The sequence below is a fragment of the Microcebus murinus genome, chromosome 1 (assembly GCF_040939455.1).
Source record: "Microcebus murinus isolate Inina chromosome 1, M.murinus_Inina_mat1.0, whole genome shotgun sequence".
Classification (NCBI taxonomy): Eukaryota; Metazoa; Chordata; class Mammalia; order Primates; family Cheirogaleidae; genus Microcebus; species Microcebus murinus.
Genome location: NC_134104.1, coordinates 115,451,133 through 115,469,692, shown reverse-complemented (window position 1 = coordinate 115,469,692; position 18,560 = coordinate 115,451,133). Strand labels below are relative to the sequence as shown.

The 18,560-nt window shown below is 35.1% G+C and overlaps 1 protein-coding gene and 1 long non-coding RNA gene across 3 annotated transcripts in view; both read left to right on the top strand.

The window, feature by feature from the left end:
• The window catches only part of RASA2 (RAS p21 protein activator 2), a 117,036-nt gene extending 99,200 nt beyond the window's left edge, over nucleotides 1-17,836 (top strand). For both annotated transcript variants that reach the window (XM_076005021.1, XM_076005019.1), the window contains exons 20-24: nucleotides 10,766-10,848; nucleotides 11,493-11,701; nucleotides 12,423-12,526; nucleotides 12,878-13,067; nucleotides 14,742-17,836. In XM_076005021.1, coding sequence (XP_075861136.1) covers nucleotides 10,766-10,848; nucleotides 11,493-11,701; nucleotides 12,423-12,526; nucleotides 12,878-13,067; nucleotides 14,742-14,772 — 617 coding nt within the window. In that variant the 3' untranslated portion in view covers nucleotides 14,773-17,836. The remainder of the gene's footprint in view (nucleotides 1-10,765; nucleotides 10,849-11,492; nucleotides 11,702-12,422; nucleotides 12,527-12,877; nucleotides 13,068-14,741) is intronic.
• On the top strand, nucleotides 1,118-4,064 carry LOC142871927 (uncharacterized). The gene is made up of 2 exons (XR_012920152.1): nucleotides 1,118-1,246; nucleotides 1,652-4,064. It is a non-coding gene; the product is annotated as an uncharacterized LOC142871927 (long non-coding RNA).
• Nucleotides 17,837-18,560: the final 724 nt, after the last annotated feature.

Here is an 18,560-nt window from a genome sequence, read left to right as displayed (position 1 = left end):
AGAAAATTATATGTACATTGTACATCTCATGAATGAGATGAGCAAAAAAGAATTAGGGACAGGGAATAGAAAATGATAGATTCAGTGAAAGAAGTTAAAATATTAAAAGGTCTAGCCAGAGAAGGCTTCACTGAGAAAGTAACATTTCAGCAAAGATCTAAAGATGGTGAGGGGCCTGGCGTGGTGGCTCACGCCTGTAATCCTAGCTCTCTGGGAAGCCAAGGTGGGCAGATTGCTTGAGGTCAGGAGTTCGAAACCAGCCTGAGCAAGAGCGAGACTCCGTCTCTACTAAAAATAGAAAGAAATTAATTGGCCAACTAATATATATAGAAAAAAAAATTAGCCAGGCATGGTGGCACATGCCTGTAGTCCCAGCCACTTGGGAGGTTGAGGCAGTAGGATCGCTTTAGCCCAGGAGTTTGAGGTTGCTGTGAGCTAGGCTGACACCACGGCACTCACTCTAGCCTGGGCAACAAAGCGAGACTCTGTCTCAAAAAAAATAAAATAAAAATAAGGATGGTGAGGGAGTGAGCCATGTGACTATTTGGGATGACAGTGTCACAGAAATAGCTAACAGTATCAGTACCCACAACAAAAGCCCTGAAATAGAAGTATGCCTGGGGTGTCCAAGAGATAAGAGGAAGTTCTTGTAGCTGGAAAAAATGAGAGAGGGGGGTGAATCACAGGAATGAAGGTCAAAAAGATCATAGAGGAGCTAGATATCAAAGGACCTTGTGGGCCATTATAAGACTGTTACTGTGTGAATAAGATGGGAAAGCATTGGAGAGGTTTAAGCAGAGGAATAACATTGTTTGACTTGTGTTTTAGTAGGATCACTCAAGCTGTGTGGGGTGTCACATGAAGAATAGATTGAAGGAGCCAAAGAAACCAGCTAAGAAGCTGTTGTAATAATCCAGGGGGGAGAAGACAATGGCTTGGACCAGTTGGTAACGGTGGAAGTGGTAAAAATGGATTGCATTCTGGATCTGTTTTAAAAATAGTGCTTAGAGAATTAGATACAGAGAGTGAGAGGAAGAGGCGAGTCAAGGATAACTCCAAGGATTTGGGCATGGGTAACTAGAGGGATAAAGTTGACTTTTTTTTTTTTTTTTTTTTTTTTTTTTTTTTTTTCTTTTCTTTTTTAAGGATAAAGACTCATCTCAAAAAAGTTGACTTTTTAAAAGTAGACACATAGGGCTGGGCACAGTGGCTCATCCCTGTAATCCTAGCACTATGCGAAGCCAAGGCAGGAAGATAGCTTAAAGTCAGAAGTTAGAGACAAGCCTGAGCAAGAGCGTGACCCCGTCTCTACTAAAAATAGAAAAAATCAGCTGGGCAACTAAAAATAGAAAAAAAAATTAGCCAGGCACGGTGGTGTGCACCTGTAGTCCCAGCTACTTGGGAGGCTGAGGCAGGAGGATTGCTTGAGCCTAGGAGTTGGAGGTTGCTGTGAACTAGGCTGACACCACAGTACTCTTGCCTGGGCAACAGAGCAAGACTCTGTCTCAAAAAAAAAAAAAAATAGGCGCATGGGCTGGACATGGTGACTCACACCTGTAATCCTAGCACTTTGGGAGGCCAAGGCAGGAGGATCACTTGATCCCAGACCAGCTGAGCAGCATAGCAAGACAGGGGTCTCGCTCTTGCTCAGGCTAGTCTCAATTCCTGGCGTCAAGCATGGTAGTGTGTGCCTGTAGCCCCAGCTACATGGGAGACTGAGATAAAAGGATCACTTGAACCCAGGAGTTTGAGGTTGCTGTGAGCTATAATGAGGGCACTGCACTCTAACCTGGGCTACAGAGTGAGACCCTGTCTCAAAAAAAAAAAGGCACCTGAAGAGTTCTAGTAATGATAGAACTTGTGGCTTGTATTAGATGACTCCTCATAAGCAACAATTATAAACTTTGGGTAAAATATGTAAAATAATTCTCTGAAGAATTTGACCTTTGAAAGAAAGGAATCATGCTGGCTAAGGTTTATATTTATACAGCTTTTCCCCCTGAAAGTACTCCTAGCCTATACAGGTTGAGGTGGCTAAAATTCAAGCAGAAAGCTGCAATTTTATTGACTTGAGATGTCAAAGGATAGAGTTCAGGGCTCGCAGAGAGACTAGGAATTGAGGAGAAAAAAAGGAAGAGTCCTTAAGTTTGCATGTGAAGTCTCCTGAAATCCGTAGCTGACTCTTAAATTGCTTATGTAAGGAGGAGCTCCAGAGAGGCTAGTGAAAAACAATAACTGAAAGATTAAAAAAGAAGAGTGAGAGATTTCAGCTTCTGTCATCCTCAGGGGAGACAGAGGTGGCTCAGGAGTAAAGATTATGTTCTAGGATTAAGAATAAACAAAGTAGGCAATGACTCACGCCTATAATCCTACCACTCTGGGAGGCTGAGGCGGGAGGATTGCTTGAGCTTAGGAGTTTGAGACCAGTCTGAGCAAGAGTGAGACCCTATCTCTACTAAAAATAGAAAAAACTAGCTGAGAGTTGTGGTGTGTACCTACAGTCCTGGATATTCAGGAGGCTGAGGCAAGAGGATCGTTTGAGTCCAGGAGTTTGAGGTTGCAGTGAGCTATGATGACACCACTGCATTCTACCCAGGGCGATAAAGTGAAACTCTGTCTCAAAAAAAAAAAATATATATATATATGTAGTAGGAGCAATGTATAAAGCAAACCCTCGGGTGATCAGTTAATGATGTAACTGTTCAAGGGAAAGTAACTGAACTTACAGTGTCTACAATGTTTCATCCATAATGTCCAGTATAGAATGAAACATTAACATCTTGAGAAGAAACAGGGAATTATGGTACATAATCCAGAGAAAAAGCAGTTAGTAGAAATAGACCCCTAGATGATCTATATGTTGGAATTAGCAGACATGAACTTTAAAGCCACTGTTATAAATATTTCAAGGACTTAGTGGAAAAGGTAGTCATGATGAGTAAAGAAATGAGGGATCTTGGCAAAAAAGAAACTATAAAAAGGAATCAAATGGAAATTCTAGAATTGAAAATTACAATACCTGAAATGAAAACTTCACTGAATTGGCTTAATCAGAGATGTCAGAAGAAAGGTTCAGTGAACTTGAAGGTAGATCAATAGAAATTAACCAATCTAGAAACATGGAAAAGATTGGGGAAAAAAATTAACAAAACTTCAGTGACTTATGAAACAATATCAGGTAGTCTAATATATACATGGTGGGTATCCCAGAAGGATAGTAGAAAAAGAATGGGATAGAAAAAAATATTTGAAGAAATAGTGGCCTAAAATTTCCTAAACTTGGTGAAAAAACAATATTACGCACCCAAGGAGCTCAGTGAACTGCAAGCATGATAAATACAAAGGAAGCCACACTTACACATGTAATAAACCAGAGATAGGAGAAAATCTTGCAGAGAAACAAGACAAGTTACATACAAGGGAACAACAGTACAATTGACAGCCAATATCTCCTAAGAAGCAACCAAAACCGAAGGACAAATGGAATGACTTCTTTAGAATACTGAAGTACAAAAGTTCTCAACCTAGAATTCTAGCGAAAATTTTCTTCAAAAATGAAAATATCTGTTAGATAAATGAAAGCTGAGAGACTCCATTGCAAGTAGGCCTGCACTATAGGAAATGCTAAAGGAAATTTTTCAGGCTGAAAGGAAACAGTACCAAGTAGAAACTTAAATCTTCTGGAAGGAATGAAGAGTATTGGAAGTGGTAAATATGTGGGTAAATGTAAGAATGTCTTTTTTTCCCTGAATTTCTTTAAAAAGCAACTATTTAATTTAAAATTTATAACATTGAATTTGTCAGGTTTATAATATATCTGGATGTAAAATATATAACAATAGTAACACAAAGGAAGGGAATGACATAAATTATTACAAGGGTCTTATATTTTATGTGAAATGATACAAGAATAATTTTAAACTGACTATGGTAAATTAGGCTGTATTATTGTAATATCTAGAATAAAAAGTTAGAAAAAACTAGGTATAACTAATCCATCCCCTCTCTCCAACCCCAAAAATAAATAAATAAAAATGGCAGGAAAGAAAAAACAAATAGCAAAATGATATCTTATGCCCAACTATATCAATAATCACAATAAATGTAAATGAACTACATTAGCTTTGAAAGAGACTGTTACACTAGATTTTAAAAAGCAAGATTCAATGATATACTTTCTATAATACGTGTACTTTAAATATAAAACAGATTAAAAGTAATTGAATAGAGAAAGATGATTTAAAACACTAAGCAGTATTCCCAAAGTAGTCTTCAAAACAACATTTACCAAATATGTACAGATAAAAGAAGCATTTATGAGGAAGACCTAATCCTAAATATATACATAGCTAATGACAATTCAGTGTACTTAGAGGTAAAACACAGAATTGAAATAAACAAATTCACAATTACAGTCAAATATTTTAATATTCTTTCAGTACTTAATAGGACAACTAGGCAAAAAAAATCAGAATATAGACATTTGAAATAGCACTGTCAATCACCTTGATCTAATTTACATTTATGAAGCAGTATGCCAAACAGATACAGAATATATATTCCTTTCAAATGCACATTGGAACATTCACTAAGGTAGACTTACCCACATGCTAGGCCATGAATCTAAGTAAATATCAGAAGGTTGACATTGTACAAGGTATATTCTCTGACCACAACAGAATTAATAATGATAATGATACCTAGAAAAGCCACAAATATTTGGAAATTAAATAGCATACCTTCAGATAACTTACGGGTCATGGATGAATTAACAAGGAAATGCAAAAATATTTGTAACTAAATGATAATGAAAATGTAACAAACATGTCAAAGTTTGTGGGCTATAACTAAAGCAGTACTTAAAGGGAATTTGATTATCTTAAATGTTTATATTAGAAAATAAGGGAAATCTTCTAGGCCTTAAATTAAGCAAAGAATTCTTACATACTAAAAGTTTGGTCTATAAAAGAAAAAATTGGTAAATTGGACCTCATCAAGATTTAAAACTTTTGTTATTTCAAAATATATCATTAAGAAAATGAAAAGATAAGCAACAGACTAGAAGAAAATATTTAGAAAACACTTATCTGATAAAGACTAGTATCCAGAATTTTAAAAACAACTCAAAAAGAGAACAAGCCAGGCACAATGGCTCATACCTGTAATTCCAGCATTTTGGGAGAGCAAGGCCGGAGGATTGCTCGAGGCCAGGAGTTTCAGACCAGTCTGAGCAGCAGAGCAAGACCCTGTCTCTACAAAAAACAAAAGAAAAAAAATTTAAAATAGGAGACTAAGGCAAATTCCTTGAGCCCAAGAGTTTGAGGCTGCAGTGAGCATTGATCATGCCACTGTACTCCAATCTGGGCAACAGAGTGAGACCTCGTCTTTATTTTTACACACATACACATATATATCACAATAGATATGAACAATTTATCAAAGAAATTATGCAAATATCTATAAGCATATGAAGAGATGCTCAACATCATTATTTATTAGGGAAATGCAAATTAAAACCATAATGAGATACCATTTCACCCCAACTAGAGTATCTGTAATAAGACAGATGGTACCAAATGTTGGTGAGAATGTGGAGAAACAAACCCTCATACATTTCCAGTGGGAATGTAGAATAGTACAACCACTTTGGAAAGCAGTTTGGCAGTTTCTCTAACAGTTAAACATAAAACTACCATACATGTAATCTAGGAATTCCACTCTTGGTTATCTGCTCCAAAAGACATGAAAACATACAACCACACAAAGACTTGCAATGAATGTTCATAACAGCATTATTCATAATAGCCAAAAACTAGAAACAACCTAAATGTCCATCAGCTGGTGAATGGATAAACAAAATGTGGTGTGTCCACACAATAGAACACTATTAGCCATAAAGAAGAAACTACTGATACATGCTGCATCATGGATGAACCTCTGAAAATTACACTGAGTGAAAGAAGTCAGACCCAAGAGATCGCATACTATATGATTCCATTTATATGAAATGCCAGAAAAGGCAAAGTTAATAGAGACAGAATGTAGATTAGTGGCTGCTCAGGACTGGAGATGAAAACTAGGATTAACTATAATGAGCATGAGGGATCTTTTGGGGGGAACAAAGCTGTTCTAAAACTGATTTATGGTGATGGGTGCACCACTCAGTAGAGTTACAAAAAACATTCAATTGTACATTTGAAATGGATGAACTTTATGATGTGCCAAATATACATTTACCTGATTAAAGCAATTTTTAAAAGAAAATAAAGGATTAAAATGAGTTATATGTGGCTCACGCCTGTAATCCTAGTACTCTTGGAGGCCGAGGTGGGAGAATCAGAGCCCAGAAGTTTGAGGTTGCAGTGAGCTATGATAATGCCACTGCACTCTAATCTGGGCAACAAAGCAAGACCGTGTCAGGGGGGAAAAAAAATAGGATCATGATAGTTTTATTTTAGCTGTGTCCCTTGGAGCCAGCTGGACTTCTGTTTTTGTTGTGGTGGTAATAATATTTTTTTTAAATTGAGATATAATTGAGACATAATTCACATACCATAACAGTCACCCTTTTAAAGTGTACAGTTTATTGGTTTTTCAGTATATTCACAAGGTTGTTTAATTGCCACTAATTCCAGAACATTTTCATCACCTCCAAAAAGAAACCCTATACCCATTAACACTCACTCCCCATTCCTTCCTTTTCCCAGCCCCTTGGCAACCAATAATCTACTTTCTGTCTTATATGGATTTGCCTCTTGTGGGCATTTCACATAAATGGAATCATACAGTTTAACCTTTTATGACTGGCTTCTTTCAGCATAATGTTTTGGAGGTTTGTTCACGTGGTAGCATAAATCAGTACTTTATCCTTTTGCATTGAATAATATTCTATTGGATGGATAGACTACATTTTGTTTATCCGTTCATCAGTTGGATGAATTTAGGTTGTTATCAGTTTTGGGCTATTATGAATAATGCTGTTGTGAACATTCATTTATTTACAAGTTTTTGTGCAGACATATGTCTTCGCTTCTCAAGACTGTATACCTAGGAGTGGAATCTGTGAGTTAATATGGCAATTCTGTTTAACTTTTTGAGAGGTAATGACAATTTTAACTGCAACCTGATTTCAGTCATTTAATAGGGCAATTTAATGCACTCACATTTGTTGTGATTACTACTTTGTTTTGTGTTTTCTATTTACTAGGCTTTTCTGTTTTCTGGATTTATTTTTTCTTTCCTTGCTTCGTATTGGAATAATTAAGCATGTGTGTATGCTCACACTCTCTCTCTGTCTTTATCTTGTGAGGGAATTTGGACATCCTATTTCTACTCTTGAATTGTTGACAGATGAATTTAAACTTACATGTTTATCTTAATGTCCACAGTTAATCCAAGTCTCCATTCAAGCTGGGAAAGAACATTAGCATGCTTTTGAATCATTCTTTTCTTTGCATCTCCCTAATGAAATCATCTGGAATTTTAATATTTGGTTCTCTTGTTTCTTTTACCTTTTACATTATGCTGTCTAATGATTTTATATCCTTGCCTATCAATTTTCCTGATTTCTTTGCCCACCACTGTTTCTTATATGATTCATCTGTTTTTTTCCTGGATTCATTATTATTTTGCAGGAGTACTTCCTCAAGGAACGATTTCAGATAGCTTTTGTGGCCAATAAATTTTATAAGTCCTTGCATATGTTAATACAAAAATGTCTTTATTTTATCCTTACTCTTGATAGTTAGACTGGATTTGTTTCTTTAGACTGGATTTAAAAATCATTTTCCTTCAGAACTTTGAAGATACTACTATATTTTTTATTAGTTTCCATTGCTGCTGATGAGAATTTGATGTTAATCTGATTTTCAGTCTTTTGATTCTTCTCTATAGAAACTCTTAGGACTCTCTTTAGCCTTCAAGTCCTAATGTGTTACTGCGCACTATTTAAATATTTGTCTTTTTTCTCCCATCCTGCTCAGTACTAGGTAGATAACCTTCAATCTGAAGATTTCTGCCTTTATCTCAGGGACATTTTCATCTGTAATTTTCTCTGGAACAGTCTTTCTATTCTGTTTTTTCAATTCTTAGTAGTCAGGTACTGGAACTTCTATATCCATCCACCGTGGCTCTTAACTGTTCTTTTACTTTATATTTCTTTGATCTTATGTACTGTATTTTTGGAAACTACTCAGTAAAATCTTTCATTTTACTAATTCATGTTGCACTTTATTCCTGTTAACACTATTAACTATGAAATTAGCCCTAATGATATAATAACAGTGTATATCCCTGGAAGCAGTGTACTTTGTCTACATATGCTGTTATAATTTGTCCAGAAATGAATAAATGTAGAAATTTTAGGGTATGGGCATGCTTTGTGTATTCAGCAAATCTAAAAATAGAAACTCTCTGCAAAATGTTAAAATTCTCTGACTAGAATCTTTGTGGTACTCTTAGAGATCAGTACCCAAAGATTATGTCCCTCCTGCTGCTTGATTCATTATGCTCCTGATTTCCTCAGATGTTATCCTTTTTGTTGCACTCCTTTAGGGTGCTGATTTTCCCTAACTGGTGATTTTTTTGGTGATTTGCTCATCCTCGTGTTTTACAGTCAATCCAGTCACCTACTTGAGTGCTCAGTAGCTTACCACAAGTGCTTATGAGGCAGGGGCAGAGGTACTGATGCTTGCCTTCTGGTGTGGGTACTCTCTGCTTCCCTCCTAGGGTCAGCAGCTACCTGTGACATTGCACCGCTCCGCAGCCCAGTGTGCATCCTTCTGCTTGAGCCTGCAAAGACATGCCCCTGACTGCTGCTTAGCACAAATCAAAGAGCAGGGAGGGCCTGATTGACCCAGCTCTTCCAGATGTAGCTCACTGATTAATTATCCTGATGTATATCTGAGTTTCCCCAACCTCCAGCTGTCTGAAATCCACTGGCTCTGGCTTGAAGCTCTCCCCTAACCACTCCTACTTTTGCAGATATCTTATCCTACATCTGGCTTGGACTGTGGCTTCTTCAGTTACTCCCTCCCTGCCCCACCCTCCTATCTGCCATCCCCGTAAATGTCATCTTGTCTGCTTTCAAGAAATTGCTGATGGTCTTTTTTAATTTTCCTATGCATTCATGATTGATATCTGTTGAATGTAAATGTGTCCTCAGAAAGTTTTTTTCTAGTCAACACAATTTAAAATAACTTCCCAATTGTTTTTTATCTTGCCACCCCAGTTTATTTTCATTGTAGTGTTCATCTCTATTTAATATTTATTTGTCTTTTGTCAGTCTTTTGAGACCTAAATGCATGCCCTTATGTGTTCTGTTTACTGCTATATCATATGTAGTTACAACAGTGCCTAGTATAGAGTGGACATTCAATATATGACAGTTGAATTAAGTGACTTTATCTTTTTTAAAAAATTATATATCCCATCTGCTTGAATTACATAAATTTTAGATATTATACCAGAAACCATGCTTAGTAAATATTCTGTTAACATCTCTATTCAAGACAAAAAGAAACCTTTATTAACCAAATAGTTTTCTTTGCCAAAAAAGCTATATATTAATTGGTTCAATAATATAAAATGCAAAGTTCTAGCCAGGCATTCACACTTGTAATCCCAGCACTTTGGGAGGCTGAGGCAGAAGGATCACTTCAAGCCAGGAATTCGAGGCCAGCCTAGGCAACATAGCAAGACCCTGTTGCTACCAAAAAATTAAAAAATTAGATGGGCATGGTGGTGCACTCCTATAGTCCTAGCTACTCAGACTGAAGCAAGAAGATTGCTTGAGCCCAGGAGTTCGAGACTGCAGTGAGTTATGATCATGCCACTGCACTGCAGCCTGGACAACAGAGTGATATACTGTCTGTTAAAAAAAAAATGTGATGTTCTTAACCTCTGGCACTTTAGTTCACATGTCATTAAGTCAAAGCTTAGGGGGAAATAAAAGCAAAACTTGATTTTTCTAAGAACGACATTACAAAAGGACTAGAAGTCAGTTATGTTTGCTTATAGTTTCTATGACTATATGAAATATATTAATGTTATTTCTCAGGTAAATTATAAGTTGAAGTACATCATATTTTTATACCATATTATTATGGAGCTCCTTTAGCAAACTCAAATTTCCTTAACCAGATTTCTAAACTCATAGATTAAGGATTCACACTAGCAAATAATGTTTTTACTTTGTTGCCTGCATCTCTTAGAGTAAATTTTGTAGCTTCAGTCAGCTGACCAACCAATATGTGATAATAATGAATAATTTTTTAATTTAGAAACATTATTTTGAGAATTGATCCCTTAATTAAATATTAGGTTAGAAAAATAGAAAAATTGACTTAGGCAGTCATATTTACTGCTTATGTAATAACTCCATGAAAGAAAATTCCATATCTTGGCAAATTTTGAATAATCCTCTAAGTATATTATTTTTCTAAGTCCCTATATAATTAATGTTACAAAATTTTTATAACATTGTTATTTTCTACATAGGGATCAAATTTAGTTCCACATTTTTCTTGAAAATATTTGAATTTATGTTGCAAAAAGTAAAAAGGAAGTCACTTTATAGAAAATAATCAAAATTTATCTGTTCCATAAAACAAAAAATATTTGTATACACATCGTCTGGAAATCTACTTTAGATTATTTGTACTTCTGCCATCAAGAGGATTAGCTTAAACCTTTCAGAATTAACCTCTCATCTTTATAAATCTGATGGAAATTATTTTAATTTTGTTCTACTTCTTTTATTATTTAGGCAAAGATGCAATTTACACAATTCCAGTAAAAAACATTCTTGCTGTGGAAAAACTGGAAGAGAGCTCTTTCAACAAGAAAAATGTAAGTTATATAAGTAAATATTTAAAGCTTTCTGCATTGCATACATTAATTGAAAATTTTCAAGAGGTTGTTTTAGTGTTAACCATTAATCATAAACAGTTTATTAAAATTGCTGGCTCAAATTCTGCCTTAAAATTGTCCATTATAGTTGATGCTTCATACTGTCTACCTTGTTTATTAAGTTAAAAATACTTTTCTCAATACTTTCCTGTTAACAGACTTCTCTACATAACATTCAGGTCTCTAAGTAATTCCAGCCTATCTCTCTAGTTTTGTCTTCTGCTACCATTCAATACACACCATACACTCAAGCCAGTCAAGATGATTTTCTTTCCTCTGCTTTCCCAGTGCTTTGCCTTTGTTCATACTTCTTCCATCTGAAATTCCTTCCCTTTATTCTTATTTATTATATGATAGTCCATTTCTTTGGACATGTGTAGCTTCTAAAAATTATGTTCTGTTGTGCTGCTTAGTACCATGTCACTTAGATTGTCTTTGGGACTAACTTGCTTGAAAAGTAATAATTCATAAGGTACCTTAGCAGTTATCTAGTCAAGCAAACTAGATTTCTGTTACATACTTTTGTGTTTTCTTGTGGTTTTTAGACTCTGTCACTAACTTTTTATCTTAATTGCCTTATGAAGATGTTCCAAGTAATACATGCAGAGAAACCGCTCTATGTCCAGGCAAATAATTGTGTAGAAGCTAATGAATGGATAGACGTGCTCTGCAGGGTCAGCCGGTGCAATCAAAACAGGCTCAGTTTTTATCATCCCTCTGCATACATAAACGGAAACTGGCTCTGCTGTCAGGAGACCAGCGAAAACACTCTCGGCTGCAAGCCATGTACTGCGTAAGTTTCTTTCTGATCAAAAAAGCAATGTTTCGAAATGTGGTATATCCATACAATGGAATATTAATTGGCCATAAAGAGGAATGAAGTACCGTTACATGCTACAACATGAATGAACCTTGAAAACATGCTAAGTCAAAGAAGGCAGACATAAAGGCCATATGTGATCACATTTATATAAAGTGTCCAGAATAGGTAAATTTATAGAGACTATAAAAAGTAGATCAGCGTTGCTAGGGGCAGGAGGGAGGGAGAAATGGGGAGTGCAAATGGATACAGGGTTTCTTTTGAAGATGATGAAAATGTTCTGAAAGTACTAGTAGTTGTACAAATTTGAAACAAAATTAAAAAGGCAATGTTTAAATAGCAGCACAAGCTTGAGCAAGACATCAAGGAAAAAGGGTCCTTAACATTGTATTTCTAATTGTATAGAACAAACTTTATAGCCCCGTAGACATAAGTAATGATGTATTGTTTTTGTAATGAAGCATTGGTTCATAATGAAAATGATTTTATTTTAAAATTCCCCTCCTTATGAATAGTCACATAATGACCAAACCTCTCTTGGCCCCAGTTTATTTAACTGTCCGATGAAACTAAATTTCTGAACTTCCTTTTTCAAAATTCTGGGATTCTGTTTTTAGTCTCAAACCATCAAAAGTCTTTCGCATATTAACAAAGTAAAATTTTTCCAATGTCTTTGATTTTATTTTTACCATAGAGGAGTCCCTGCAGACATCCAAATAGATATTGATGAAGACAGAGAAACAGAAAGAATTTATTCCCTTTTTACCCTCAGTTTACTTAAGCTGCAAAAGATGGAAGGTAAATGCACAACTTATCTATTTTTATATAACCATAATCTTTCACTACCAATTCCTGAAGTATTGCTTTGGCATTTTTAAAAAGTTGAAAATACAGATTTACCAAAATATCGTGTATATGAAAGTTGATAAACCCCCAATGGGGGTATTTTTCATGGATATGTATAAATGAAAAATAGTATTTTTGCATAAATTTGATTATTCTGATTAATAAAATCTATGTATTTTAGTTATTTATGTACTGCCAAGGGAAATCTCTCCAGCATGAAACACTTGAAAAATTCTTATTTGTACTACAAATTGCATTTATAGAATTTGATTGTTTGATCAGAGATTTTACTGCTTCTTGTAGAGGCTTGTGGAACAATAGCAGTCTATCAAGGACCACAGAAAGAGCCTGATGATTATTCTAACTTTGTAATTGAGGATTCTGTAACAACCTTCAAGACAATTCAGCAAATAAAAAGCATAATAGAGAAGCTGGATGAACCTCATGAAAAGTATAGGAAGAAAAGATCAAGTAGTGCAAAATATGGGAGCAAGTAAGTAGTTTTTAAGCTACTATAAACATATTTTTAAACAGAGTTTGAGATTGCCTCTCCTGCCCTGTCTTCACCCCTGCCCTGCAGGCCTCCTGTCCACCATCACCTGCCAAGACCTGGCTCAGATCCTTTCTCTTATGCAAGTTGGTCACTGAAACTCAAAGCATGCTTTGTCTTTTTTAGTTCATTGTGTTGGTGCTGTACTTTTATCACCACTTTTAATGTCATATTTCTTGAATAACTAGTAGTTTATTGTTTTTATTTTGTTTTTAACTGATCCTCCTCCTTTATATCTCCCACAGTGGCTTATACATAGTAAGTACTTTAAAAAGCCAATTGTGAGAATGCTTCAAGTATTTCATAGTTGATTTTTTGGATCCACTTCATATGTAGATGGATGCTACAATGGATAACAACAGCAACAGCTAACATTTATTGGGAGCCTATCCCCCCTCGGGACACTATGCCTAGTACTTTGCATCATATCATTTAGACTGCTTTCAGCAGCAAGTAACAAAGACCCAATTGAAGTGGCTTAAACAATAAGAAATTTTTTAGTCTCACAAATTAAGTCCTAACTTCTGCAGTTGGTTAATTCAGCAGCTCAGCACTGTCATCAAGGAACACCTGCCTCAATAAGCTAATTTCTGGTCTTTCTCAGGCTTGTCTGCTGATAGTCACAGATAAACTGCAGTAGTTCCAAGCCCCACATTTTTATATGGTAGTGTCCAGAGGTAGAAAAGGCTGTTTCCTCCTTACTAGCAGAAAGAAACCTTGTCTAGGTTTCTAGACACAGCCTCCCCCGAAACAACATGGCTTCCCCATATTAAAAGAGAATCAGGATCCTATTTGTAAAGAAGTGGATAGTCAGGGTATGGTTCTTGAGCCAGCAAATAACATTATTTTCCACAATATACACTCTCTCATTGATCCTTACATCAGCCCAGCGTGATTTTATCCCCACTTTACAGCTAGAGAAACTCAGGCTCAGGGGAGTTAAATACCTCGCCCAAGGTCCTACAGCTGATTAGTAAGGGGGGTCCAAATCCTGGCCTCACCACTTTAAATATTCTTTGAAAAGTATGGTATTAATACTATATTTTTTATTTATGAATATTAAAAATCAGTTCAACAAGTATAAATTTTTATGTTTTTCTGGATAGAAAGATCAGTTCATTAGAAAGGATATTATAAGCATCCTAATCTCATGTTCTCTACATTAGTATAATTGGTTCTCTTCCAAGAATAGTAATCCATTTTTCTTGGAGCCTTTGGAAGTTTCCACATGAGGTCCTAGTCAATACTTGACCATCCTCCTTAAATTGTACCTCCTCCCTATACCCCTACGCTACCCCTTCCCACTTTTTTTCTTTATGAAAAAATACCAACTTTTCTTGTGCTAAATATTTTACTGACTTTATTTTCCCTGTACCAAGATGTAACTTCCATCATGGCAGTGGTTTTGTCTGTTTTGTTTACTGTTGTATCGTTAACTTATAGAATAGTGCCTAAAATACAATAGGTGGTCAGTAAATACTCATTGAATTAATGAAACAAGACTTGACATGAGAGAATATCATGATAAAATTATAAATACTTAATGGATTCTATATGTGTCATTTTTAAAAATTTCATATTTTTTAACTTTTGAAAAATGATTTTCTTGTTTTCTAGGGAAAATCCAATTGTTGGGAAAACATCCTAGAGTTTGACCAATTGCTTCAGAAGAACTGGAAAATAATTCTTTTTCTTGGTATTTTTAAATTCATCATATATTTTGTTCATAGTATTTAAGAATGAACATTAGCTTCAATGTCACCTGCATTCACATTGTATTTAATATTTAATAACTGAAATTAATTGGGAATCCTGGAATTTATAGATGACTAGAGAATTTGAAGCCCAAGATTCCCTTGTATGTCCAGATCAATTTTTCTCCAACTTGTTTTTGATAGAAAGACTCTTCCTAAAGAAGGTTCCTAAAGAAGCTGTGTAACAGAGGGAGAACTCCTGCATAGCAAGAAACTGTCTCTTCTTGTAACACTCTGTTCCGTGGACCTGTTTTCACTACCATTAGTGCCTGCTCTCTACTGCCAACATTGTGTTTTACTAGAAAACCCCAATCCATGACAATTCAGAGCTTTCCATTTAGTTCATCTAGACCCTCTTTATTTCAAAAAAGAAAAGAAAAAATTTTTTTTTCCTTTGGTCCATCAATCATTACAGGTTACATTAGAGATAGCTACAAAAACTTTAGAAAACTGCCAGAGCATCCTTAAAAGTTAGTAGGTCCTTTTGCCTACTTATAGATGTAAACAGAACTCAGATACGAGGAATCAGGGAATATGTGCTATTGTGTGCATCTTGTTTACATTTGGAATGAGTGATGGCAGATGAAATAAAATGAGACCACTAAATTTTCTTCATTGTTTTAAATATCAGGTACTCATTTTCTTGATTTGAGAGTTCAGATTAACATGACTTCTAAGGACATCTTTTCTGAAAAAGAAGAGAAAGTAAACAGTGAACGAAGGTGGTAGAAAAATCACTTGACTTCACCTGCTAGTTTATGTTGTAATAAGGGCCACCATAAGGATGCCCTCCTCATAGTGTTAGGTCGTGATCTAACTCGAGAACAGTCACTCGGCGCACTTTAATAATCTGGACTGCCCCAGATTATACTTTAGGTACTCCATGGTATCTAATCTTTATGATCAGTTGAATGATCAGTGTTTAAGTCTAGAAATAATGCTTTCCTGAAAATGTTTATATTTCATTGCTGTTTCCTTATTGCCTGCTAGCCAAATGGAATTTGGGCAAGCAACTATTTGAATACTATTTTTCCCTAGTAATTTACTTTTATCCTAAAAACATAACTGTATATAAGCAGTCGAAGCAAGTTGCCACCTTGAAGCTAAGAGGGATACACTTTGCTTCATCAGTATTAAAAACCATGGTACTCTTTTTTTGTCTTTTTTAATTCAAAACATTTTCTAAATGTGGTACTTTGAACCTTGGAGTATTTACATATGTTTCTGTTTAAAACTGTGACTTATTAATGTAAGTCTAGCTAGTAGTGCTTTTTTGTTTCCCTGAGCATAAGCTATATTTCAAGATATACTTTGCCAATTATGTTATTGGTGGGTAATTGTTATTAAAATATATTTTTATTAGGTAATTATTTTAAAGACTATTGGCACACAATCAAAGTTGTTCCATAAATGATTATAACCAAGCAATGTATTTCTCTAAATGACTGTAAAACCAATTGGTTATATTTAAGAATCAGTACTAGTCTGCATTATGGTAGATTATTACTCCTGACCCATTTTTAAGACAAGTTTGAAAGAATCTTTTAAATTTTATGCACATGTAGATTCATCAACTACACTGATTTACAAAATATGAAAGAATTTAGCCATTTAATAAATTTTTCATTCTCAAATTTCATTCAGATTAAAATTCCTTTTATGAGTCTCTGAAATGTCTGCCTGCAGAGGATATATGAGCATTACCAAGTACTAATCATTCCTTTTTAGTGGTTTTTTAGTCCTTTGTTGTGTTTTTTTAAGGCAAAAGAAATATTCTTCTAACATTTAAAATACCAAATCCCCAATTGTTTTTAAAGATCATGGCATGATCAAAGGCTGTGTGCATACATAACTCTGGATTCGAAGGGGAGAGTTCAGTCATCTAGTTATTTTCTTCACATGATGCTTTTAAGCAGCCAGTTTGACTGGAATTTACCAGCTTGGCACAGCCTGAAAAGAAGTAATGTGAAATTAAATTAATTTTCTTTGAAAGTCTTTTGAAATAAGACACCATATCAGTAGGACCCTAAGATAATCAAGGAATTTGCTTCCAGGGACCTCATTCCTCTGCTGTTACTCATGAATACTTTGATTTTTACTACGTGATCTGCCTACTCTGCCTTTCCATATCTAAAAAAAATACATGGCAGCTCACTTCACCCTAAAAACCTGAAAACCCCAGGAAGAACAGAAAAGGATGATATGGGGAAGCTTGCCATAAATGACAGTTCTGATTCTTAGTTTAGCCATTTCCATCAGTAAAAATTGTGATGATCTGTCACTTATTTTGTTGTTTTGTTTTTGTTTAGCTTTGTTTTTTTAATATGCATTTAATAAGATGATGGAATAGCAAAGGTTTTACTCCCGGGAATATAATTTATCAAATTAAACTGTTTTATTTGCCAAAGAAATATGTTTTTAATATCACGGGTAATGGTTAAGTCAAAACTAGGCTTTTTCATTTTATTATACCAAAACAACATGACGAATGATGTGGCTTTTGTTTCTTTTTCTGAAACCTGATTTCATTCATCAGAAAGGCATGTTCATGCCAGGTTTTGAAAAACAGATCTTATTTTTAAGTGAAAGCACCTTTAATTTGTCCTAACGGTACATTCTGTAAAGACAGAATTCTGCATAGCCTTTTTAGATGTCCTTACAGTATGTGAAAAATACAAGACTCATTCTAGAGTTAAATTACGAATCTTGATTGATATTATCTGCTTTCATTTTTTTAACTTGGAAATTAATATGTTGCTAGTAAATATTGGTTTTTACAGTGTCCAGTTTGAAAATATAAGTTATCAAAACTTAATGTAGTGAATTTGTGTAACCATGTTGTATGTTGAGAATGTATTTTTATTTAAATTTTATTTTCTTATCAAGAGTATTATAAAAATTAAAAACTTTTGTAACTGTCGCTTGGAAATAACTCAAATAAACTACAAGAAGCCTGTCTATTTTTCGTGAGACCTTACTTTCTCACTGATTTAGGTATTTCTTACTGTTTAAAATTATCATACCTTGCCTATTCATAAGGGAATAATGGAAGTGAGAAATCTCCAGTAACAAAGAAAACCAAAGCAATCTGGAAAGTGCTCGGTATTTTTTCCTTGCACTTTTCTAGGCCAATTTTCGATGGGCTATGTTTTTGTTTATTTGCTCATTCAACAGATTTTTTTTTGAGGACCTATGGGGTTTGGGCACCTTGTAGGTGCCTATCATTCCCTAGAGCCATGCACATCTGGTGTGGAGGAATATATTCCACTCCTGTCTGGGTAAATAGTTTAGAGCTGGGTTTTCCAACCTATGTTTGACTTTTTGAAGAATCCCACTTTCTACTCTCCTGGAAAAAAAAAAAGACAACATCAGAGCCTATGGTTACTCAGGTCTTGCATTGACCCCTGCAGATTAACCTACCCTGTAGCTTGATCTTCAGTGCATCATCCTTCAGAATGTTAGAATTTGACCATGTTTTGCCATTTTGAGGAGTTATGTAGAAACTATAATGTTGCAGCACCAATACCAGGTTAGTGGGTAACTTGTGCCCCAACAAGAGAAGCTGGGATCCTTCCCCATTAGTGCCTCAGCAACACTGTTAGCATCCCTATGGAAACTTTCTATAAAACACGGCACCTGTGACTCCAGAGGAATTTAAAGTTAATAAAGAGGAAGGATAGGG